We start from the raw sequence: 26,195 nt of genomic DNA on the forward strand, positions 1-26,195 counted from the left end.
TCTGTTCAGTAGATAACTTTCCAGCCACTTCAACAAGGACCCACAAATCCCATATCCATTCAGCTTTGCAAGCAGAATATGATGATTAACCCTGTCAAATGCTTTGGCATAATCCAGGTAGACGCAGTCCACTTGGTGACCGCTAACAAGCGCAGAAGTGACGACTTCCTGGAATTGAAGAAGATTCGTCACAGTCGAGCGTCCTCTCATGAATCCATGCTGTTCCATTACCATACAACGGCTAAGCCGAAAGTAGAGGAAGTCGAGAACAACACTTTCAAACACTTTAGCAATGGCAGGTTGAATAGATATAGGACGATAGTTCTTAACATTTGCTTTGTCACCTGACTTGTGAATCGGAACAATATAACTCTGCTTGAGAACGGCAGGAAAGACACCTGATCTAAGTAAGACCCCAAAATGCAGAGCAAGGTGTGGTGCCAAAATGTGAGCACAATGCTTAAGTACCAGTGGGGGTACGCCGTCAGGACCTGCTCCTTTGTGCTGATCCAATAACTCAAGCCTCCGTTGGATGTCTGTGGCAAAAACAGGACAATTAGAGATAGACATATTCCATTCAAAATCAAACGAAGGTGCGATGACATCAGAGTCACTATAAACTGATGTAAAAAATTGAGCAAAAAGATTGCATTTGCCATGAGCTTCATGTGCCTCAGCATTGCCATAAAACATTCTTGGTGGGAGATTAGAAGAGCCCTTTTGGCTATTTACATGAGACCAAAAGGACTTGACGTTTCCCGGGATGCTCTTCTATATTCCACTTATATAATCCTCATGACATTTGTGTGAAAGTATTTTGCACTCTCTCCTAGCCTTTTTAAAATGTTCATAGTCATGAAAGTCTCCTGATAGTTTATACTTCTTATGAAGTCTTTTCTTCTTTACAGTTAAGATTTTAAGGTCCTTGGTAAACCATATTGGAAATTTAGTAGGATATATTACTTTTAGAGGAGTATTTGACATCACTACCTCACTAAGTTTAGAAAAGAACAAGTTGAATGTTATCTCCGATTGGGATAGGTCTGTTAGGCTTGGGTAATCAAGGCTTTGTACCTGCCGAAAAACAGAGTCAAGATCACAGTTTCTGTAGTCCATAACTTGTTTAGGCTCCCTTGATGCAGATGGCATTGTAGATAATACCTCATAATTTACTAAAAAGAAATTAACATACATACAAATTTAGGTAATTAACATGCTACTATATCCCATGCTGAATATAATAAGCAAATGTTTTAACTAATACTAAGGCATTCCCAAATTGACAATACGTAAGGTCTAGTAAGGTTGAACAAGAACAAAACACAACAGGGAAATATAATAATAATTATCAATAAGAAGGTCAACATGTAACAACTTATGGTCGGTAGTGCATATTGTACTGAAGAAGTTAAATAAAGGGAAACATTTCTAAAAGCTCGGATTTTTATGTTTACTGTCTAGTGGACAGTGTGGAGGAAAAGGAAAAGGGAGGGGAGAATACCAGATTTTGCTCTCTGCTGAAGTAAATTCTCACACTTACCACAGCACATGCTGAAACAAAAATCATATACCACACAACCCACACCGCTTTACAAGTATATTGTTGTCAGTGGAATAGTTCCTTAGCGCGGGTTACTGCCTGTATCCGAAAAACTTTTAGGCGGAGTAGATAGGGCAGCCAATCTCGCTTGCAAGAAGCTTTTCCGGGAAAAGACCGTCAGCCATATACTCCTCATAAAGTATGGTGATCTTGGACAAGCTGCTACATCTTCAACAGGTAAATTGAAATACGAGTTATGACCTATTTTAGCTCCAACAATACGAATGAATTACCTTTGAGTCGTCTCTAAGCGGCCAATGAGGCCAGTTTGATGTAGAGATTGTACAACATTGCAATACTACATAAAGGGTCTGACTAAGGAAGTGTATTTAACATTTTAATGCTTCTAAACCAAATCCATTTATAGGTGCCCTGGTAATAAGACTCAGCAATTGATAAGGCTTCTTACAAACGTAATCAATGTGCATATGAAATCCAAGGTTAGATGACAAGATTACTCCAATACTCTTGACTGCAGTTATCCTCTCAATCTTGTCTAGTCAGTAATTCCAAATGATTGGGTTTATTCCTTGCTAAAAATTAATTACACAACATTTTGTTGAGTTAATTGTCTTTAAATTATTTTTACACAATTGCTCAATGTGATAAAGGCATAGTTTAAGAATTTTACAGTTTTGATGATTTTGCAGATCAGTGTACATCTTTGCGTCTGCAGCAAGTAACAGATGTTGAACATCAATAACTTCCAAAGAGGTTATTGAAAGGATAAAGATAAAGAAAAGTGAACAAGATAGAATAGTTACTTTCGGAAAACATGAAAGTCATCATTATTGTTAAGTATGAAGAAGAATAGTTAAATTAGGTTTCAATTCACCCGATCATATTACGTTACGTATAAGCTCTGTATGATCTTTACCCTTGGTTATGAAATATCTATCTTTACTTTACTCTGTACAGTTAGTAAAAGTCTATACTTTGAGTGATCTGTGAACTTGATTGTCGTGGCGTTTGCTTTGCTTAGACAGACTGATTTTTTCGAGATTGATAGGTATAGTTAAATTTCTTGACATGTCAGAATAGATTTGCACTGTTGAATAGAATTATTTGAAGAGAGAATAAATTATTTTAGTGGATATAATATTCATCACGTTGATTTAAGATAAAGTTGTGACACTTGCTAAGAGTACTGCAAACGTGAAATAAGAAAAAAACAAGATTTAGAAATTTGTTTAGGTTAGTTCTTTAGTTTATATGCCAACAGATTAATCTATATTTTTTACTAGGCCTATGTCTTATAAATATTTAGTTACATAAGTTAAACATATGAAACCTTTTACGGGAACAGTAATTATGCTTTAGAGCACAACTATTAAATTTTGTAGGGTTATGGCAAATCAATAAAACAGGCCAAAGTTAATGGTTATGAATTAAAAGTGATTAGATCATCACATTTAACCCTTGAGACTCTCCTTGTAAAATTAATAATAAATCTTGACAAGTGGAGTTAAGAAAATAAATGTCTTAATTTAGAAATAAAAAAGTTAAAAATAAGTACAAAATAAAACAAAATTTGCAATAACATATGCACATGTATTTGAAATAGGCGCAGTATAATAAGCGGCCACCAACACAATCGGTTGATGATTATCGAATGATATGGAATCATCAATATTCATGACCATCCAAATGACAAAGTAAAATTTCAAACCAAATAATGTAATAGATATTTCAAAGAATAATAGCCTAATGGTTTGGTTAGTTTGCTATCTTAAAAAGTAATGTATAAATATTAATATAGTTTACAAATTAAAATATGATATATAATTACACCAAAACAATAATATTTACTTTACTTACCTCATTTCTTTTCAAGGATAAACGTGATTGCTTATGAAATGAAGACACGTACGTCACTGTTCTCGCCACCATTAGTCAATAACGAAATATATGATTCTTTTAGGTACTTTTGTGTTAAATGGAGTTCACCTATTTATGTCTTTTAACATTGGTGAAGAAAGTAAAATTACAATATGAACACAAAGTAAAATGCTTTAATAACAAATGCAAAAAGTTATAGCCACTTACAGTTATTTATCTGGTGCCTGTGACCGCCAGAACTGGGTGATGTCGGACAGGAGCGCATCAAACTGATTGTTAACTGCCGTTGATCACCACATGTACTCCGCCACGTACGATTTCAGGTGGTGAAGAGCTGTTCCACGATATCCGGCAAGTGTTGGTTTTACGTTTCGTCTATCATCTATCTCAATAATACATCCATCACCACCAATCTTCCCTTCATTTTTCTGTTCAACTGAAAAAGAATACACTTCCCTCATATAATTGTTCCAGTCCACTGTTCCCACCCATGTTTAATTGTCTATCGCACCTAGAAACTGAAGTTAGTTCTTCGCACCAGCAATACAGGAACCGAACAATTGTCACAAACTATTTGAAAAGTGTCAACAAGAAGTCCAACTTTTTTCTGGCACGGTCTAGTGTTGCATTGCCAAAATGGGTTTTCATTTGTAAAATACTATTTCATACCATGATGATTCATACAAAGTTTTGACGATGGTAAACGTCCTTTACTTTGCAGAAACAACAACATGCTTACTCTTCACTTCTTGGAAGGTTCCAAATCAAAACAAAATCAGACATTTTGCGGCAAGAAAAATAATTTTCATCTCCAATTACTAAAATATAAATCAGTAGACTGAGTACAAGCAGGCGACAAAGCGAGTAAGACAGACAGGTTGTGAGTGAATAGCTATCTAGGAAGATAAGATAATCGTACCGTTGGTGCACAGGCTATTGACTTTGACTGACTGAAACACTGCCACTGACGCGCTCCTCTCTGATATCTCCCATTTCTGGCAGTCAATGGCAGCAGATAAATAATTGTAAGAAGCTGTAAATTTTTAAATTTGATAATAAAGCAATGTTAAAAGACATAAATAGGTGGCCTCCGTTTAACACAAAAGAACCTTTTTTATTCTCTATTTAGATTTCCAAACACGTTTTTACTTTGAATAAATTTTGAATGATGATGTCGAATTGAATTAAGTTTTAGGCTTTAAAAATGTTAATATAGAGATACTATATGTGTATATGTAAAAGAAATGAATCGTATGGAATAACTAAATTGGGTACTTTGGGATTATACCGACCACACCATTATGAAGAACACAAAAATATAAATTTATAGAAACAAACATGATAGAACGAAAAAACAACTCTTTAATTACAAAATTACAAACTTACAAGCATTTCCAGGTATTGTGATCGGTATTGTTGTCGCTGTTATCTTACCTTTCTCGAGAATCCCTATTACGGCAGGCCGCGCGGCATCACATGATTTGCACAGTATATAATTGCCTTTCCATTACAATTCAATTTATATTTCTGATCAGACCCTCTAGAATTTGATATTTTACTGATAGGTACTATCTCGAGGGATGTTTTTCTTTCTTTGACATCAGCGCGGGGCAGCCGAAGCCCGCGCTGGTGGCAGGAGGTACTCGTATTTTGGGTGGTGAGTGTGATGAAGAATAAAAACAAGTTTTTAGTGTTTTTTTCAATAAAGAGTTTTTTAGTTTTAGTTTGGTAATGTTTGTTTTTATTGAATTTTTGTGTTTGGAGAAATGCAGAGGTAAAACACGTAAGTACAACAAAGCGACGCACCAGCTGAACGGGCGGTGAGTCTCTGCAATCACGTTATCTACTAGACCGTTCGACTTTGACCTTTGTCTGAGGATGGGGAGGGGTTTGCGATAAGACAATTCCTGTTTTATATTGACGAAATATTGTTCTCTACGCTAATCTAGTAATCAGTAGAAGCAAAATGTGAAATAACGATTCATGTCTGGGTGTGGTCGGTATAATCCCGAAGTACCCTAAATTGTATTTAAGGTACTCTTGAACCGCGTAGTACTATTCTTTCATAGGGTAGACATGTTTGCTCGAATGGATCACCACCAAAAATCATAATTTCTCATTGATACTTATATTCTGCAAGATGATCATTAAGGCACTCACTTTTGAGACCAGTATTTAAAGATTTCTTTGTTTATTAAAACATTTTGAGCCAATATTTGCATATTCGTTGCCATTATTCTTGTCTTCACTGACCTCCTACATAAACGAAATAACAACAGCTGGTAATGATGTCACTAGTCTAAATAAAGAAAGCTGGAACGATTATGAATTTTCATAGATCAAATGTTGTATTCTATAGTATTAATATTAAAAATAAATAATAATCATCCGATTGTGTTGGTGGCCGCTTATCATACTGTATTCAAAATTCAGAATAGCCAAATTGTAGAAAATTTTGTCCTGAAGGCAGAAATGTATAATGTTGGACAGTTTGTATTAATTAATAACTTTTTTTACACATTGGAATCAAAAAGTGCACATTTGAAATTTTGTCCTACTTGTGGTAGTCAATTACACATTGATGTAAGTTTTTTTAATAATGATTTGGTACTTTGGGATTATACCGACCACACCAGTATGAAGAACACAAAAATAGAAATTTATAGAAACAAACATGATAGAACGAAAAAACAACTCTTCAATTACAAAAATTACAAACTTACAAGCATTTCCAGGTATTGTGATCGGTATTGTTGTCGCTGTTATCTTATCTTTCTCGAGAATCCTGATTACGGCAGGCCGCGCGGCATCACGTGATTTGCACGGTACATAATTACCTTTCCATTACAATTCAATTTATATTTCTGATTAGCCCCTCTAGAATTTGATATTTTACTGATAGGTACTATCTCGAGGGATGTTTTTCTTTCGTCGACATCAGCGTGGGCTTCGGCAGCACCAAAGGTGCTGCCGAAGCCCGCGCTGATGGCCGGAGGCACTCGCATTTTGGGTGGCGGAATGTGATCAAGAATAAAAACAAGTTTTGAGTGTTTTTTAAATAAAGAGTTTAGTTTGGTAAATGTTTGTTTTTGTTGAATTTTTGTGTTTTGGAGAAATGTAGAGGTAAAACACGGAAGTACAACAAAGCGATGCACCAGCTGAACGGGCGGCGAGACTCTGCAATCACGTTATCTACTAGACGCTCGACTTTGACCTCTGTCTGAGGATGGGAGGGGTTTGCGATAAGACAATTCCTGTTTTTATATTGACGAAATATTGTTCTACGCTAATCTAGTAATCAGTAGAAACGAAATGTGAAATAACGATTCATGTCTGGGTGTGGTCGGTATAATCCCAAAGTACCAATGATTTTTTAATAATGATGTTGTGACCACAGCCAGTCGTAGGTGGTTAGTAGACGAATGAAGACGTATTGTGACCTGTATTCCGTAGTTAAGTTTTAATGATTAGTGTTTTGTATAGTTTTTTACTAAGTGCATGTTTATAGAGTTAGTGAAGTTGACAAACAACATGTAGGTTGTGATTCCTGACTTAGGCGTGCCACAACGCTTTGGTAAGATTTGTTTATTTTAACCTAGTTTGTAATTATGTATTAGGTTAGTTCTTTACCTGAAGAAGAGATCAGATTGCAGATCTCAAAACATAGTGTTACTGATTTCTTGTTTCACTGAACGATGGCAAATGTCCGGAAAAATCCTGTTTCCTTCACTATCAAAAGTATTGATGTTGGACGCTTGGAGGGTTAAAAAATTAAAACTATTTTGAAATCTCAATTGCAGTAAGTCTGTACCAAGTTTTGTAGCTCTATCTTAAACATTTCAAAAATATTTTACTGTCTGGGGATATTTTTGACACTTTATATACGTTTGAGCAGAGTTCATATAAAATAATGTATTATGCTAAATCTTTAGCATATTGTACTACCCTGTTTTTAACACTTTTTGTGCTATTTAGTAACTTGACATGCATTATAATTTGCAGATAATTGTACTTCTTTTCAAATCATGGATAAATACAGTTTCTACATAGGGTACCTAGTATGTTTGCAAATTAGGCAGGACTAACTGAAGAGATTCAAAATAAGTTGTTTTGAGCAGAAATTTTGGACACGATTGATTCACTAACATTTAAAATATATATATGTTTTGTTTATTTAGGGTATTCCAGAAATGGGGCGAATTTTTTTGGAGCACATCGGAGGGTCCCGTTTGTTTCACTGTGCGTCATGTGACATTGTTCTAACAAACAGAAGTGAATTGATAAGCACAAGGTTCACTGGTGCTACTGGGAGAGCTTTTCTCTTCAATAAGGTGGTCAATCTTAACTACAGGTTAGTGCAAACTCATTAGGTAAATTGTTAAACACATTTTTAGTGCTCATGCTTACACGGACTTCTCAATTGATAAACTATCCTCAGGAGGTAATACTGAAGACATTATTGATCTAGACATCATGGTTTGCTCCTTTCATAAGCTTTATTTTTATTTGTCTTTTTTTATTTACCTACTAAACAGATTTCATATTAGGCTAACAAGATCCTCTGAGGTAGGGAACAAACCCCACCAAGTACAACAGTCATCTCCCACAGTAGACTAGACTTATCGAATTGCCCATGAACCCCAGAATCTCGACATTTGCGGTTAGTGATGTGCCGCTCCTGGACATCCATAAGGTTGTCCAGATTTAAGTGACACATCGGTTTTTGTTGTGCCCAGTGGTGGGTTCAATTGGAAGGTATAAACCAGCCAGAAGTGATCCCTGCTGGATGAGAGATCGTATTACTGGTTAAGTATATAAAATCTTTGGACAGAATTGTCCCTCTGACAGTTCAGCGTCTACTGACAGAAGTATCAGTCACACCATTTCATAACTAATACCATTCTAACGTAAACTGGCAGTTGTGGCAGACTATTATTGGGTGATTTTTACTCTTTCTATACAAGTGTTATAGAAAATGAAATGAAATGAATTGAAAAATGTCTTTATTAGAGATGAAGTTAGGACTATAAAGTCCTCTCTACCACTTAACCTCATTAAAAATTAAACTAACATGTATAAATTTATAACTAAAAATAAATTCATTTATTTAAATTATATATATATATATATATTACATGAACCTTAGTTTACAAAACAAGCATCAATAATTAATGTAACTTTATATATATATATATATATATATATATATATATATATATATATATATAAGTAGATATAGACCTGCCGATTCTAGACCACTTTCGGAGCCAACAGAAAATCAATGGAAAATACTGTTTAAAGGACAATAAACGAATCTGTAACTCACGAATGAAATATTACCGAATCTATAGCTGTTTGCTTCTACTTTCTTGAGCTGTCTAGTCAAATCAATCAATGTGGAGTCAAAATCACAGTTTTTAGGGTTAAAATCAAGGTTTTTTAAGGTCCCTACACACTAGTATTAGAGATTTTTTGAAAAATCCTGAAAATCTACTGAATTATCTCAAATTATTGCCAACTTTAAGCTTAAAAGTTGATAAATTTTCCTTAATAAAAAGATATTTTACTAAATAGTGAAACTTGACACACTCAAATTTTTTAAATATAAATGGAGCCCGATAAAATATCATGTCCATTCTGTAAAAAAGAAATTTTAAGAAAAAACTATGATCGACATTATAACTCCAAAATCCATGCCAAAAATAAAGAAATTTATGAAAAGGAGCTAAATTATTTAAGACAATGGGCTAGAGAAAATCAAATTGCCGATCACGAAAACATGAATAATATTGAGAAATTACGAGAATTAAAGAGAAATTTCAAAAGTTTTGAAAAAAAAAAATCTCGACCTATTTAATGATGAAAAAATTCATTCAATAGCTGAAAAGTTGGCTATCGGTACTAGCGATAAAACCAAGTCTGAAATCATTGTAAACATTGATAAAACTCTTAACGAAAAACCTGAAAATATCATAGATGTTGAAGTTTTATCCTCTATGCAAGGTCTTTTCAAGCAATACATTTTAACGAATTTGAGCGATAATTTTATGTCAATTTACAAATATCTTTCAATTATGCGCCCAGAAATTAAAAGTTTAATAGAAAAATTTCAAGACACTGTGAAAAATAGTAAAGGATATCTCTCTTTGGAATGCGAATACGAACGAACTTTAGTAAACGGTAAACCACAAACTTGCCCAATGTACTTTACTATAAAAGCAGACGAGATCTTTGATGTAAACGACTTTATTTCTAAACAAGTTAATAAATTATCACATCGAGAACAGACAAATCATCCAAATAGGGGTTCAGGATGGACATTTAAAAGCTGCAAACAACTAGTTTTGAGCCTTAACAAACACGAAATGATGAATGCTGGATCATATATCGATTTGCCAAAGAAAATCAAAGATAAAAAAGCTTGTATAAATATCAAAAATAAAGATGATTATTGCTTTATTTATTCTATCCGATGTGCTATTGAAAAACCCGAGACACATGTTGACAGAGCAAAACAATACGAAAAATTTGTAAATGACGAGATATTTTCAGGTTTCGAGTATCCAATGTCCTTAAAAGATATACAATTATTTGAGAAACGAAGTTACAATTCCAAGTACAAATATCCAAAAATGTCTATCAATGTCTACAGTTTTGATGAAAGTATTAAGGTTGTTCCGTTACAAATTTCTGAAAAATATGATGCAGAATTAAATATTGATCTACTGTATGTAAAACAAGAAGACAAATCTCATTTTGTTTTGATAACCGATTTAAGTAGGTTAGTGAGTTCTCAAACATGGACATAAAAATTTTCTATGTAGAAGATGTTTAAGCCATTTCTACAAATCTGGAGATTTAACAGATCATTTAGAAATTTGCAAGCAACATGAAGTTTGTAAGCCAATTATGCCGTTTTCAGGTCAAACAACTAAATTTACTAATTATCAAAAGAAGTTTAACCATCCGTACGTTATTTATATGGATTTTGAGAGCATATTAGAAAAAATTCCGACATGCAAGAACAATCCACAAAGATCAACTACAACCAAGATTCAGAAGCACATTCCTTATGGTTTTACTCTATATTTAGTGTCGAATGTGACCAATCGCATGTACAAACCTATATGTTATAGAGCAAAAAATGAAGACGATTTGCCTAATGTTCCTGCAAAATTGTTTGAAGAACTCAATAAAATATCAAAATACATAGCTAAAAAATATAATTCAAGGAACATGAAGCCTATGAAATTGACCGAAGAAGAAGAAATTTCATATCAAAATTCAAACGTTTGTCATATCTGTGAAACAGAAGGTTTTGATGGTGAAAAAAGATTAAAAGTAAGAGATCATTGTCATTTAACAGGTAAATTTCGAGGCACAGCTCATTCATGTTGCAATCTGAATTTGAAATTTCCCCAGAACATCCCAGTTTTCTGTCACAATATGTCAAATTACGATACTCATTTGTACATAAAGGAATTGGCTAGACAATATGGAAACGTTGATTTGATTGCAAACACCGATGAACGATACATAAATTATTCTGTAAATTCTGGATATGGCTATGAGTTTGACAATGATAAACCTAGAAAATTTATCAAGTTTTCTTTCGTAGACACATTTAGATTCATGGCATCGTCTATTGAAAAGTTAGCTAAAAACCTCAAGAAAGAAGACTTCAAACATACAAATCATTTTATACAAGATGGTCTGAACGCAATTCTAGAAAGACAACCAAATGACGAAGAAGAAATCTTTAAAATTCTATCTGGAAAAGGTATATTTCCTTACGAATTTATCGATAGTATTGAAAAACTTGATTACACAGAAGAGCTGAAAATTCAAGATTTCTATTCACTTTTGACAGACGAGAGCATATCTGAGAAAGATTATCAACACTACTTGAGCGTTTGGAACAAATTAAAAGATAAAAATCTTGGAAATTACTCTGATTTGTACAATATCCAAGATGTACTATTGCTCGCTGATATATTCGAAAACTTCAGAAACATTTGTCTAAATTGTTACAAACTTGATCCAGCACATTATCTAACAGCTCCAAGTCTCGCATGGGACGCTATGTTAAAATTAACGAAAATCGAGCTTCAACTGATACACGTTTACGATATGTATTTAATGATTGAAAAAGGTATTCGTGGAGGTATTTCTCAATGTATTAAGCGATATGTGAAAGCAAATAACAAATATTTGAAAGATTTCGATAAGACAAAACCTGAAAACTATTTACTTTATGTCGATGCAAACAACCTTTATGGTTATGGTCTTATGCAAAAACTGCCGTTTAGTGATATCAAGTGGATGAATCCTAAAACATATACAAAAGAAGAGTGGCAAGAAACAATTTTAGAACTCACTGGCGACGAAGATTATGGCTATATTCTCGAAGTTGATCTAGGATATCCAACAAATTTACATGAACATCACAAGGATTTACCTCTTGCTCCCGAACATTATAAAAACAAACTTTGCACAACTTTACTGGATAAAACTGAATACGTTGTTCATTCAAGAAATTTGAAATTTTACCTCGAACAAGGGATGGTGTTGAAACATGTGAATAGAGTTATAGCGTTCGACCAGAAGCCTTTTATGAAAAAGTACATTGATTTTAACACAAACATGAGAACCAAAGCTACAAGTGACTTTGAGAAAGATTTTTACAAGCTGATGAACAACTCTGTTTTTGGAAAATCTATGGAAAATGTGCGAAATAGATGTGATATCAAACTAGGAAATGAAGAATTTTCAATGAAACAGGCCAAGAAAACGAACTTCAAATGTTTCAATATCTTTGACGATAACTGTATAGCGAGTCACATGTTCAAACAAAAGGTTAAATTTAACAAACCGATCTACATAGGATTTTCAGTTCTTGACCTATCAAAATTGTTAATGTATGAGTTTTATTACGATAAATTAAAGAAGTTTGACCCAGATTTGAATCTGTGTTACATGGATACAGACAGTTATTTCTTAGAATTGAAACGAGATCCTTTTAAAATTATTAAAGAAAATATAGATGACTTTGATACAAGTGATTATCCAAAAGATCACGAATGTTTCACTACTAAAAATAAGAAGGTAATAGGGAAATTCAAAGATGAGTTAAATAGCGAAGTTTTAGAAGAATTTTGTGGATTGAGATCGAAAATGTACTCGTACAAATATCTAGACAAAAATCCAGTTAGGTGTAAAGGAATTAAGAGAAGCGTTGTAAATAAAACAATAAATATCGAAAACTTGAAGAGATGTTTGTTCGAAGGTAAAGAAGAATTTAGAGAGATGACTTGCATTAGAAGCTACAAACATGAGTTGTACACAGTTACCATAAACAAGTTAGCACTGAGCGCTAAAGATGATAAGAGAATTATCCTAGAAAATAAGATCGATACAGTACCGTATGGATATAAAACAGATATTTTAGACGAATTAAATAAACTTGGAAACTCTGATATATAAATGGAAGATGATTTAATTCACTGCCACAAATGTAAGAAAAAAAACGAAAAATATAGATTCTAAAATTGTTCAAACTCAAAACGGATTGTATAGAATTGCAGCAAAATGTTCAAAATGTAAGACAAATAAGAGTAAATTTATAAAGAATCCTTACGAAAAACAAGTAAAGAAAGAATTGAAGAACAAAGAGGAAATAGAGATTGAAGCTAGAGAAATTCATGCACCAGTACGAAAAAAGTTTAAAAAGAGAAAAATTATAACATTAGGAATTGACGATTTATGGGCAGCAGATTTAGTTATAATGTCTAACTATTCAGATCAAAATGATGGATTTAAGTATATGTTAAATGTTATTGATACTTTCTCAAAATATGCTTGGTCAAGAGCTATCAAAAGAAAAAACGGCAAGGATATTTCAAAAGCTTTCGAAGATATAGTAAAAGATGCCATAAGGATCAATCACAAACCTCCAAACCTACTTCATACAGATAAGGGTTTAGAGTTTAAAAATAAAGAATTTAATGATGTTTTGAGAAAATACATTAAGATTTATCATACTGAAAAACTAAGAGAAATCAAGTATTGTAGAGAGATATAACAGAACTCAAAATGAGATAATGAAAGTAATTTTTGAGATTAATAAAAACTTTAAATGGATCGATATTCTTCAAAAAATCGTAAACAATTATAACGATACAGTTCACAGCACAATCAAAATGAAGCCCAAAGACGTAGATAAGGATGCAGAAAAGGAGTTATTAGAGACCGTTTTCAAGTATATTCCACCAGAAATTCACACGAAAACTAAATTTAAAATCAATGATCATGTAAGAATTGTTAGTAAAAAAAACAACATTTTCGAACAAATATAAGAACAATTGGTCAAGAGAAATCTTTGTGATTTATCAAATTAATAACACAGATCCTGTAACTTATAGTATAAAAGATTTAAATAATGAAGAAATAACCGGAAAGTTTTATGAATATGAATTGAGAAAGTCAAAGCTATAATTTTTTCTATATAAATGGAGTCTCAAAAGAAATGTACAAAGTGTCAAGAATTTAAAGATTTTGAAGCTTTTTATAAAAATAAGAATAAAAAAGAAGGATTAGGGTCTATGTGTAAGGATTGTCGTAGTAAATATGAGAGAGAATTATACGAAAAAATAGAAAAATTAACGTTAGAAGAGAAAAAATGTTGCGTTTGTAAAGAAATTAAGAATATTTCAGAATTTCACAACTGGCATTATAGTAAAGATAAAAAACAAGCTTTTTGTAAGGATTGTGCTAGAAGAATTTTCCGAGAGAAAGTCAAAATAAACCGACTCATTGCGAATGTGGAAGAGTTCTTCAATGGTTACCTAGTTATGCTAAACATTTACAAACCAAATATCATAAGTTAAGAGTTTTTAATAAAATTTAGTAACATTTTCATCGTGTAATAATTTTTTCTATATAAATGGAGTCTCAAAAGAAATGTACAAAGTGTCAAGAATTTTATAAGGAAAAGAATAGAAAAGACTGTTATTGTAAGGAATTATATGATAAAATGAACAAATTAACTTTAGAAGAGAAAAAGTGTTACTTTTGTAAAGAAATTAAAAATATTTCTGAATTTAATAACTGGCAGTATAGTAAAGATAGAAAAGATGCTTTTTGCAAAGATTGTGCTAAAAAAATTTTCAGCGAAAGTTATAAAAACGAAATGCCTTGTGAATATGAAAAAAAAAATTCTACGATGGTTACCTAGTTATGCTAAACATTTACAAACAAAATATAATAAATCGAGAGTTTTTAGTAAAATTTAGAAACATTTTCATCGTGTAATTTAGATATTCTATAAATCAGTCGAGATTCTGCCATATCTGTAGTAAAATGATTTCCGTTGTATAAAATATTCAAAGATTCTTTCATTTGGTTGTAGAGATTTATACTATTTGGATCTCCATGTCTTAATAAAATTTCCATTTCTGGGTAATCAATTTCAAGTTCTTTCAATCTTTTCGGTATTTCTCAATTTACGAATACTTGGTAAAACTTCTTCTAAAACCCAATCTTGAAAAATTTCTGCTATTTTCATTTTAGATTTCAAGATTAAAGAATATATGCCTGCTTCATTTATGAAAACAGTGTTTTTTTGAAAGTTTGAAGGCGAGGGCGAATCACCCCTACCTTCAGAATGTATGTTTTCGAAGCTTTTTTTATATTTTTCTTTGACATCTTCTTTAATTGCTTTCTTCGTATCTTTATATTCTAACACCTCTGCAACATCTTTCGCCTTAAACCAAAATTCATTATTTTCGTCAACAATCATAAAAATTTCTGTATTATTGAATTTGAGTTGGTTATTTATTAGATCTACAACTGTCTCTATTTAGATAGAAAAGAAATTTAACTAGTAATTTTTATTTTGAGTGTAAAATCCAGATTCATTGATAAAAACGGTGTCTTTTTGAAAGTTTGAAGGTAAGCTATTCAATAGCTCCCCTTGATTCATCATTCTTTCTTCAATCTTAAATATATTGTTGTTTTACTCTCATTATTTAATAAATTTCCCTCAGAGTCTTGTATAGTTAGAGAGATTTTTTGAATTCTGTTATTATTTTTTCTAATTGGAATATAATCGATTTCATTCGGTTTTTCACTGATTTTTGATCCATAAGCAACATTTGGGAAAAATGTGTACAAAATTTCAGATTCTTTGTGAAGATGTTCGGTATGATTTTCAAAACTAGGTTCAACGAGATTACAATGTACTTCAATTACATCGAACGGTCTAAATTTTGGCGTTTTATTTCCTAAATATACCTGATTTGGCTCAATAGTTTCTTGAACAAACCCTAATAAATCTACAATAATTGCTGAAAACATTATTCTTACTGGTGATTTTATTTGAATTTTATTAGAGAGATAATTTTTTTGCATTTCAAACTTGTTTTCGTCAAAGTTTAAAGATTTATCTGATTGTTTGAATGTTTTCAGATAATTTTTAAGGGAATTTTTTATTTGATCGAAAGTATAATATCCTTTGTTTAAACCATAATATTTTGTTATGTTCTTCTCACTAAATCCTATACAATAAGGAGAACTTTCACTAATATTTATTACAAAATTGTCAGAATAAGAAACCGCTTAAACCGATAAAATAATTTGATTCTTCCTCTAAGTGTATAGGATGTTCCAAGTTTAAAAATAATTGAGAGCTTTCTGAAGTCAACTTGAACAGCTTCATTTTCGCTATTTAAATGGAGAAATTTTTAAAGCAAAAAGATCAGATAAAACTTCAAACGTTTGAAGAAAATAAGAAAGATCAACCAATCAGATTGTTAATTGTTGGTTCAAGTGGATGTGGAAAAAACAACTTTATTATTGAATTTTATCTACAATAGGTTGATTCCTTATTCCAATTTGTATGTTTTTAGTAAATCTTTAGAACAAGACGCATACAAAAAATTACAACAAAGATTCAAAAATATTGAGAAGAACTTAAGCAAAGAAATATCACATTTTTATAATGCTTCTGAGGACATAGTTCCGTTAAGCGAATGTAAACCCAATTCGTTAATCGTTTTTGATGATTGTATTTTGGAAAATCAGGACGTTATTAAGGAATATTTCGTAATGTCTCGTCACAAAAACATATCTTGTATCTATCTTTCCCAATGCTTTTCAAAGGTTGATAAACAAGTTATTAGAAATAATTTGAATATGTTGTGTGTTTTTAAGCAAGACGATCACTATTCGAGAAAGATTTACAACAATTATGTGGGATCTGATATGAGTTTTAACCACTTTAATGAATTATGTGATAAAATTTGGAAAGAAGACTATGGATTTTTAACTATTAATCTAACTTTGAAGCCTAAAAATGGTAAATATTTGAATAAATTTTCTAATATAAATGCTGCTCAGTGGTCTGACAAATCTACTTGATAAAATATTTGTTACAATTATTTTTACATTATCTTTACTTTTTATTTACATTATGAAAACAACTGAAAAACGGTAAATCTGTTCACGTTTTTACGTTTCCACGTTTTACGTTCCACGTTCACGTTTTACGGTCCACGTTCACGTTTTACGTTCCACGTTCACGTTTTACGGTCCACGTTTTACGTTCCACGTTTTACGTTCCACGTTCACGTTTTAACGGTCCACGTTCACGTTTTACGGTCCACGTTCACGGTTTTACGGTCCACGTTCACGTTCCACGTTCACGTTTTCACGTTCCACGTTCACGTTTTTACGTTCCACGTTTCAAAATTTTTCTAATTAAATGGTGAACGTAACTTCTGAAGAAGCGAAAAAACTTGATCAAATCGAAAAGAAATTAATCAAAGAATTTAAAGAACAGATTCGAATTGATGAAAAAGAACAAGAATTTATTCAAAAAATTAATCAACCTGTAACTTCTGCAATTAAAAATGTTGAAGGTAAAATTGAAAACGTTTTAAGCGATAATCAAAATTTGATGAATTTGGTTCCAGTTGTACGACAATTTGCTGATATTTCAATTCCAGAATCTGAAGTAGAAGAGTTTGAATTGCCAAAATTACCATCTTCAACACCATTTAGACCTCGAATCATTGAAGACTCTACCATAGTTGAACCAATAAGTCCTGGAACAACGGATATAATAATTGGTGAAATTGGTAAAAAATTCCTTCCTAGAGTAAAAGATGATAAATTTGGTTTGTATTGGGATAAAAAAAGAAAAGTTTTATGATTGGAAATTTACCCGTTAATTTTGAGCATAATGATATCATTATTAATGAAAAAACATATGAAGGAACTCAAGGTTTATGGAGATTATTAACAGACTATGACGCTCCAAAAGATAATTTATATTCTGAAGAAGATTTGAAAAAGTATACAGAAATTTTATGGGAATCTGACTCAATTTACAAAAATAATGATCCATCTACTAAGAAGCCTAAGTCAAGTAGAGGTAAAAAATATATTAAATTAATTAAACCAATTTGGGAAAAAACGAATCGAAGGATCAGGTGTAAGAAAATACAATGATAATAAGATTGAGTACAGATATATCGACGATTTGACAAAACTCGATGGAATTATAAATTATATTTATGCTCAAGAAAAGGCTGGAAACAACAATTTTTTGAACAAAAAGAAAGCGATTAAGGATTTTATTTCGAACAAACTTGATGAAATGATTGAAAAACCTGATGGAATTAAATATTTAAAACGAGTTTTTCCGGCAATAAGTTCATCTATGATTGAAGGTAGCGGACTTTTGAATGATTTTATCAACAATTTACCTTTTGAATTACACGTACCAACTTATCAGTATCTGGGGCCTGGTACAAAACTCGAAAAAAGACTAAAAAGAGGAGATCCTGGTATAAATAAATTAGATCAAGCTGCTATGAAACACGATATTTTTTATGCAAAACATAGAGACACAAATTCCAGACATATAGCAGATAAAATTTTGCAAGATAAAGCAATGGATAGATTTTTATCAAAAGATGCTAGTTTAGGTGAAAGATTTGTTGCGCTTCCATCAGCTGGAGCAATGTTTTTGAAGAGAAAACTAGGAATGGGAATCGAAGAGAACTTGAAATTTTAACTATATAAATGGAGGTGAACGTAAATTTCAGCAAAAATCAGAAAGAAAAAATAAAATCCGCTTTTAAGAAAAAAATACCCGTTAGTATTCTGATTTAAAATAGATCAACTAAAAAATGGCGAAGATAAGATATTTTTAACAAATAGACAATACAATAAACTCGAAAAACATAAGAAAAACAATAAAGGAACCAGAATAGAATTTTCTTATAATCAGTTGAAAGAACTTAAAAATGGTGGACTTTTGAAAGATTTATTAGATTTTGGAGAAAATATTCCAGTTGTTAAAAATGTTGTTCCTTATGTTCGTAAAGCTGCTCCAATCGTTAAAAAAGATGTGATTCCTATTGTTCGAAACATTTTAAATTGGTTAGATAAATAGTTAGAAGATGTTACAGGATCTGGATTAGATGAAAAAACTTTGAATTATGTGAAATCAAACATTGAAAAAAAAATTTAAACCTTTAACATTCGGAGAATTGGAAAAAATCTGTAAAAACATTAAACATTTTAGAGGAATCTTCATGAGAGATACATTACCTGAAAAAGTTAAGAAATTTGAATGTGGAATTGTGAATTTAGACTCGATTATGGGAGGTGGAACGCATTGGATTTGTTATTATAAAAATGATAAGAATGCATGTTATTTTGATTCGTATGGAAGAATTGAGTACAAACCACCTATAGAATTGATTAAATATTTGAAAAAATCAAGCGTCTACTACAATGATTCTCAGATTTAAGATTATAAAGATCCCCCAATTTGTGGTCATTTATGTGTTTTTGTTTTGAATGAACTGAGTAATGGTAAAGATTTTAAAGAAGTTGTCAACAAATTATTACTTAATAAATATGGATTCACAAAATATTTTTGACGTATTTGGAACACAAATTATTCAAAATGTAGATAATAGTTTGAATTTTGATAGTTTGAGAAATGAGTTTGATAACAAGTTAGAAAATTTATTACAAAACCTTCCAGATTCAGATATGTTTGCTGTCGAGATTGAAGATTTTAAAGCAGAATATGATAACAAACTTGCAAATTTCATGAGTTCAAATGAAGTTGCTGATAAAATAAAAACATTGAAAAAAGAATTTGAAGATGGTGCAAAAAAAATATTTACCAATTTAATGTCTCATATCGAAAAAGCTGATAAAATTACTGAAGCGATCAAAGTTGAAAAGAATTATGTTAGTTTGGCTAATAAAAAAAGAATTGTCGGTGTTCGACCTGGTATTGACAAACATGATGTTGTTGTTAAAGAACAAATTTTAAAACCTCTAAAATTATCAGAAAACATCGATATTGTTGATTTACATGATCCGAATGTTAAAAATGCCTTAGATTTTAAAGGAAAAAGAATTAGCAATGTTAGTAAAGGAATTAATCCATTTGATGTTGTTGTAATGATTCAATTAGAAGATCCTATTAAAATGTTTAATGAACTAAAACAAAATTATGAGAATCATAAACAGCATGTTAAAGATTTTACAACAGAAGTCTATGAAAAACTTGATGAAAGAAGTAAAAGATCAGTAGACGATGTTGATGAAATTAATGAAAAACTTATGAAAATCGAGCAATATATTAATGAGCAATTGGGAAAAATTGCGCAAAATTATCATACATATGAAGATAAAATTCGTGAATTACTTCAAAGTATACATGATAAACTCGATAAAGTAAATAAACTAGAAGAAAACTTTAATAAATTTAAAGAAGATGTTAATAAATCTTTTGAAAATATTGATAATAGATTTAATGGATTAGTCGGCTATGATGACAAAATTTCTCCTTTATAAATGGCGCTCATATATTGTGTGAGGTGTAAGGCAAAAACTGAAACAAATGATATAAAATACTATGCAAATATCAATGGAGTTAAAAGAGTTTCTGGAAAATGTGCTGAATGTAACATTAAAAAGAGCCAATTTATAAAAACTTGATTTTGAAATTTTTTCCTAATAAATAGAGATGGCGGGACATTACAGTGCTTTCGATCTTTTTATAATGCAACACGAAAGAGATTTGAAAAAAGAACATTGGGATGATATTTCTCAAAAATATGAATTATCCGAAGATATGATGAGATTATACGTAGACAAATTGAATTGGTATAACATTGCTAAATATCAAACTTTATCATCAGAGTTCATTCAAGAAAATATACATTATCAATTAAAAGATCATATGTCTGTTCTTTGTCTCTATCAACACTTGAGTATAAAGTTTTTGGATGAAAATAAAGATACAGTTGATTGGAACAATATTATAGATAGCGGTTACTATCCTGTGCAAATTTTATTGAAATATGTGACCGAGATCGCAAAATTTAAGGAAGAGAATCCCGAATATGACGAAGTAGATCATTAAAAATGACTCTAACCTTTTTAATTATTTTACTAAAATTTATATCTTTTCTTATAAAAACGTACATTAGATCGATGAAAAAATGATATCTTTCTTATACATAATGTTTAAAATTTCTAAATTTTCTCTTATTAAATGGCGGACTACAGAAAATATGCTAGTGATATTGAAAGGGCGGAGTTTAAAAATTTCTATCCAATTAGTAAACAACATTTGAATGAACCGAATAAAAGAACTGAGTTTAATATTGATTTTGGAGATAACTTTTGCTCGTCTAACTTCCAGTTTTATATTTCTGGAACTTTAACAAAACAAGATGGTCAAGCATATCTTGGAACTGATAATGTTAGATTAATCGATAATTTTATACCGTTTTTATTTTCTAAGATTGAAGTAAGAAAACACAATAAATTGATAGAAGAAGTCGAAAACTGTGGCCAATTAAGCACAATTAAAGGAACTATTTCGTATTCAAAAAGTGATGTTATTTCTCAAACTTCTAATGGCTTTGAATCAGATTTTAAATTTGGTGTTTTTGAAGCAGCTGGAAATTTATCTCATTTTGGATTAGGATTTTTTGAAAATGTTACTATTCCGATCTGTAAAGGAGGATTTTATCTAAGTTTTATAAGAGCAGAAGACGATGATGTGATTCTGAAGACTGCAACTGGAAAAATAACAATTACAGATTTTTTTATTAGAGTTCCAATGATTGATTATAAAACCACGAGTAAAATTAGGTTGATTGATGAAATTACAAAAAGTCAAAACATTATGTTTAATTTTCTAGATTGGCAATGTATTGAACAAAAAGGTATTTCCGGAACAACTTATTCGTTCGATATTACAAACATTTATAGAAATATCTTCAATCCCAAGTTCGTTATTATACGTTTTCAAACAGGTAGACAGAATAATCAAGAAAAAAATCCTTCAAAGTTTGATAGTTTGAATGTAAAAAATATCAGAGTAAAATTGAACGGTTCTTATTATCCAGATGAATTACAAAATTTAAACATTTCAGGAGGTCTTTTCAGAATCATGTATCAGATGTATCAAGATTTTAAGAAAGTTTACTGTAATAATAAGGAAATGTATTACAATCCTAAAGAATTTTTAGCGAATAGACCTATTTATGTCATTGATACAACAAAGAGTTTGACAAATATTTCTGGTTCAAAGAACGATATAATTATCAATATGGATTTTCAAAATGCTGTTACAAACGCGATTTGTTATGTTGTTGTTGTCTCTGAGAAATTTTTAGCCTATGATGTGATTAAGAACGATATTAGAGAAATTCAGTAAAAATCGCGTTATTTTCGCTATTATTCGTCGGATAGTTTTAAAACTTTACAGAATTGTTAAAGACATTGATAAAAGTATTCATTTTAAATTGCATTAAAAAACTTTGAAAAATAGGGATGATATTAGGAAAAAACTATTTCAAGGTCATGGACCGGAAGTGATGATTTTAAAAAATATTTCAATATTTACTGAACCTATATACCAAATTTCATCAAAAAAGCTCCAATAGTTCTCGATATATAAGAGTTTTAAGATAAGGGATGATGGGGGTAGATTTTGAAAATTTTGTTATTTTCATGAAATTTTAAGTTGAACTCGCTTGTTTTTGAAGTTTCAGATTTTTCTGATAATTTTTTTATTTTTTTTATGAATATTAAGAAATAGGGGATGATTTCACCCTTATGGATAAGTTAAGTCGAAAGAGTTAAGTATTTACTATATGTGTACCAAATTTCATTAAAATCGGTTGAGTGGTTTTTTAACAACAAGGTTTGAAATAAATATTGATATTCACTTATTTAATATACATTGGAAACTATAACAGTTCTAGGGAATTGAGACATTTCATTTTAACATGTTGGTAACACTACATCTCGTCTTCATCTCTTGCTGGGCGTTGGCCACGTATAGCTAGCCATGTGTGATCCTCCTCTATTTTAACGAAATTTAACAAGATATATCATTATTTAGAAGATTCTAATGTATTTGTGAGTTGAAGAAAGAAGATATGGACTTTATAAAGTAAGAAGATTGCTGTGAAGATCTGTGTTTCTTGTTAAAAGTGAAGTGAAGTGTTCCACTGGGCGTTGTCCTTCATATTTAATAAGTTTCTATTATATTCTCGAAGAAAGACATTACAAGAAGATTGTGAATTTGTGTAGACATTCTAAACTGTAATAAAAACATTGTGTGAAAATAGTGTTCATTTGTAATACAGAATTAAGTGTTTTTACAATGATTTCATTGTCGCACACAGCGTGAGCAAAGCAAGGTCATTGTAGTGTAAGCAAAGCAAGGTCATTGTTCACGGCGTGAGCAAACCAAGGTCAAGCGTTAGTGACACAAAACGCCTCTCACATGTTTCAATAAAATGAGATTCGAGGTCAAGCGTTAGTGGTACAAACGCTATCAGCTGAAAAGCAGACGTCACAAATCTAGAGTTGATTGAAATAAAATATATGATACCTTTCTTCTTCTCCCATTCCCAATTTCTTAGAAGTTAAGTAGATATCGCAAAAACACGCACACTAACAACACTCATTTTGTATGTCTTTAACAATAATTGATGATGTTCATATTATTCTCTTTCACTCCTTCTAAAACTTCAAAAATATACTCTTTCGCTGATGAAAAATCTCGATTTCTTCCGTAATAATCTTTGTAATCATAGACAAAATATCCTAAATAGTTGTACAATAGAATGAAATTATTTCTATTTATCTCTGTTGTAGAAATGTAAACATAAACATTTGTGCTGAAAAATTTATATCTCGGCAGACTTAGTTCCATAATCTCCATTTATAAAAAAATCTTTTTGTTTAAATGGAAGAGTATAATGCCAACTGTTACAAGTGTTATAATAGAGGAAAAATTATTGATAAAAAATATTTAGTTTGTAGAGATTGTAATTTAATTTTGTACGAAAGACCTAAACCTAAGAAATTTCGAAATAAACTAACACATTTGAATAATCTGCTTACAAAATTACAATACGGAGGTGAAAAACAAACAAAATTTGTTACAGAGTTTAGGAAAATAAATAAAAACTTTTACTTATCTCTTAGAACCATTGAAAAAATTATTTTCCTTTTCAAAGAATACATTAGGTTTGTGGGTATCGATACACACGTTTATTATGAGAAGATTTTACCTATAATCTTTCACTATTTGGATATTGAATTTGATTACGATTTTAAGCCTGAAATCTTTGATAATTTTATAGTACATTTGGAGAAATTAAATGAAGAACCTCGTCAAACAATGAAGATGTTGGCAATTCCCTCGACTTCTCGAGTGATTGTTAGCAAATTTCATTTTTTCCGTCTTTAAATTGTTTCTATCTAAATGGAGTTCTTGAAAGAGTTGAACGCTGTTGGTGAATTCAAGTTTAAAGAGTATAAGAAGTTGAATGAATTAGAAGAAAATAAGAAATACAAAATTTTGAATTTGGAGAAAATAAAAGATAAATTCGGGTTTACAATAATTGCTGAGTTGGAAGATTATAAAGTACACTTACCGAACAGACTTTTGACTGTTTTGGATGAAAAAAAGATTAAAGAATTGAATAAACATGATAAATTACACTTGGTTGTTACTGGAAAGAAGACTATTAAAGATAAAGACTGTGTTACTATCAATTTTGTAGAATAGAAGATTTCAAAGATTTTTCGTTTATTCGTAGCAGATTTGGCAACATTTGATTTTTTCAAGGTCGACCGAGAAATGGTTATGCACTTTTTGAATTTGAAAACTTTTCATGGGTCTTCACCGCAAAACCAAGCGGTTCTCCAACTAATTAGTTTTTTTCTTTCTTTTTCAGAATCACATGGAATATTATACACGTCAATATTTTTTGCCGCTATTAAATATCCATCAAAATCTCCACTAAGAAAGAAATCTTTGTAGTCTTTAATAAACTGTGTTGGTAAATCTTGGTATTCACATATAGTCTCTAATAAATCAAGTGGTTCAATGGTAAGAGGATTTTCATGTCTGCGCATGAAAGTAAAACTGTAATTAAAACTAAAGTAACTGTCAAAAAACAGCATAAACAAATGTAGAAAGTACTCTGATTGTTGCTGTTCTTTTAATTTTGTTATAAAAATACTTTGCGAGTTTGTTAAATATATCAATTGAAATTGACTCAGGAATATCTTCACGTTTCAAAAGTTTGAAAACTCTGCAAACACCATATAAACGCATCACCTGTAACACTGGAATATCTTCTGTATTTAAGATTTCAAACCACTCTTCGTCAGTTGAAGGTATCAATTGTTGTTTTACATATTTTGGTAATTCATTGAACTCATTAAAATTGTCTTTCTTTATAAGTTCTTTAAATGCTAGAAACTGAAGAGAGCTTGGTGAGTTCATGTTTGCTATTTAGTAGAAAAGTTTTTTTATTAAAGTATGTTTTTAGTAAAAAACTTCTAAATTGTTTAAATTTTATTAAGATTTCGAAGATTTTTCGTTTATTCGTAGCAGATTTGACAACATTTCCAATATATTTTACATTAAAACAGCTTAAGAAAGTAGAAGCAAACAGCTATAGATTCGGTAATTTTTCATTCGTGAGTTACAGATTCGTTTATTGTCCTTTAAACAGTATTTTCCATTGATTTTCTGTTGGCTCCGAAAGTGGTCTAGAATCGGCAGGTCTATATCTACTTATATATATATATATATATATATATATAATATATATATATATATACAGGGTCCGTATAATAAGTAACCGGACTGACTTCAGGAAATTTTTTATTGGCAAAATATGTACAATTTTTCTTTAGAAATCTTCAAAGTAGTCCCCATTGGAGTCGATAACACGCTGATACCGTATTTTCCAATCCCTGAACGCTCCCTGGAAGTCGGCAACCTCGATGTTGTCTAGAGGCCTCGTCGTAGCACGAGGTTGAACGTTTTCCAGAGCCCCGAACCGCGTCCCCTTAGGTGTCTCTTGATCTTGGGGAACAGAAAGAAGTCCGGTGGTGCCATATTCGGGCTGTAAGGAGGCTGTGGCAACGTTGCCCTCGACTGTTTTGCCAACTGTTCGGTGACGAGCAGGCAGGTGTGCGACGGTGCATTGTCGTGATGGAGAATCCACGAATCGGCAATCTCCGGATGGACTTGGTGAACCCGGGCGGGTTAGTCGACAGAGCAACTTCTCTGTAGTACTGGCCGTTTACAATTTGACCGGGTGGCACAAACTCTTTGTGAACAATGCCTTTCACGTCAAAGAAAGCAATGAGCATCGACTTCACCTTCGATTTGCTCATGCGC

At 31.3% G+C, this 26,195-nt stretch overlaps 1 protein-coding gene across 1 annotated transcript in view; it reads left to right on the forward strand.

The window, feature by feature from the left end:
* Window positions 1-2,570: 2,570 nt before the first annotated feature.
* Window positions 2,571-26,195, forward strand: part of LOC124371211 (protein yippee-like 5) — a 29,495-nt gene continuing 5,870 nt past the window's right edge. Inside the window, exons 1-2 of the mRNA XM_046829542.1 lie at window positions 2,571-2,794; window positions 7,618-7,790. Coding sequence (XP_046685498.1) covers window positions 7,630-7,790 — 161 coding nt within the window. The 5' untranslated portion in view covers window positions 2,571-2,794; window positions 7,618-7,629. The remainder of the gene's footprint in view (window positions 2,795-7,617; window positions 7,791-26,195) is intronic.

This window comes from Homalodisca vitripennis, unplaced genomic scaffold, assembly GCF_021130785.1.
Source record: "Homalodisca vitripennis isolate AUS2020 unplaced genomic scaffold, UT_GWSS_2.1 ScUCBcl_1120;HRSCAF=4345, whole genome shotgun sequence".
NCBI lineage: Eukaryota > Metazoa > Arthropoda > Insecta > Hemiptera > Cicadellidae > Homalodisca > Homalodisca vitripennis.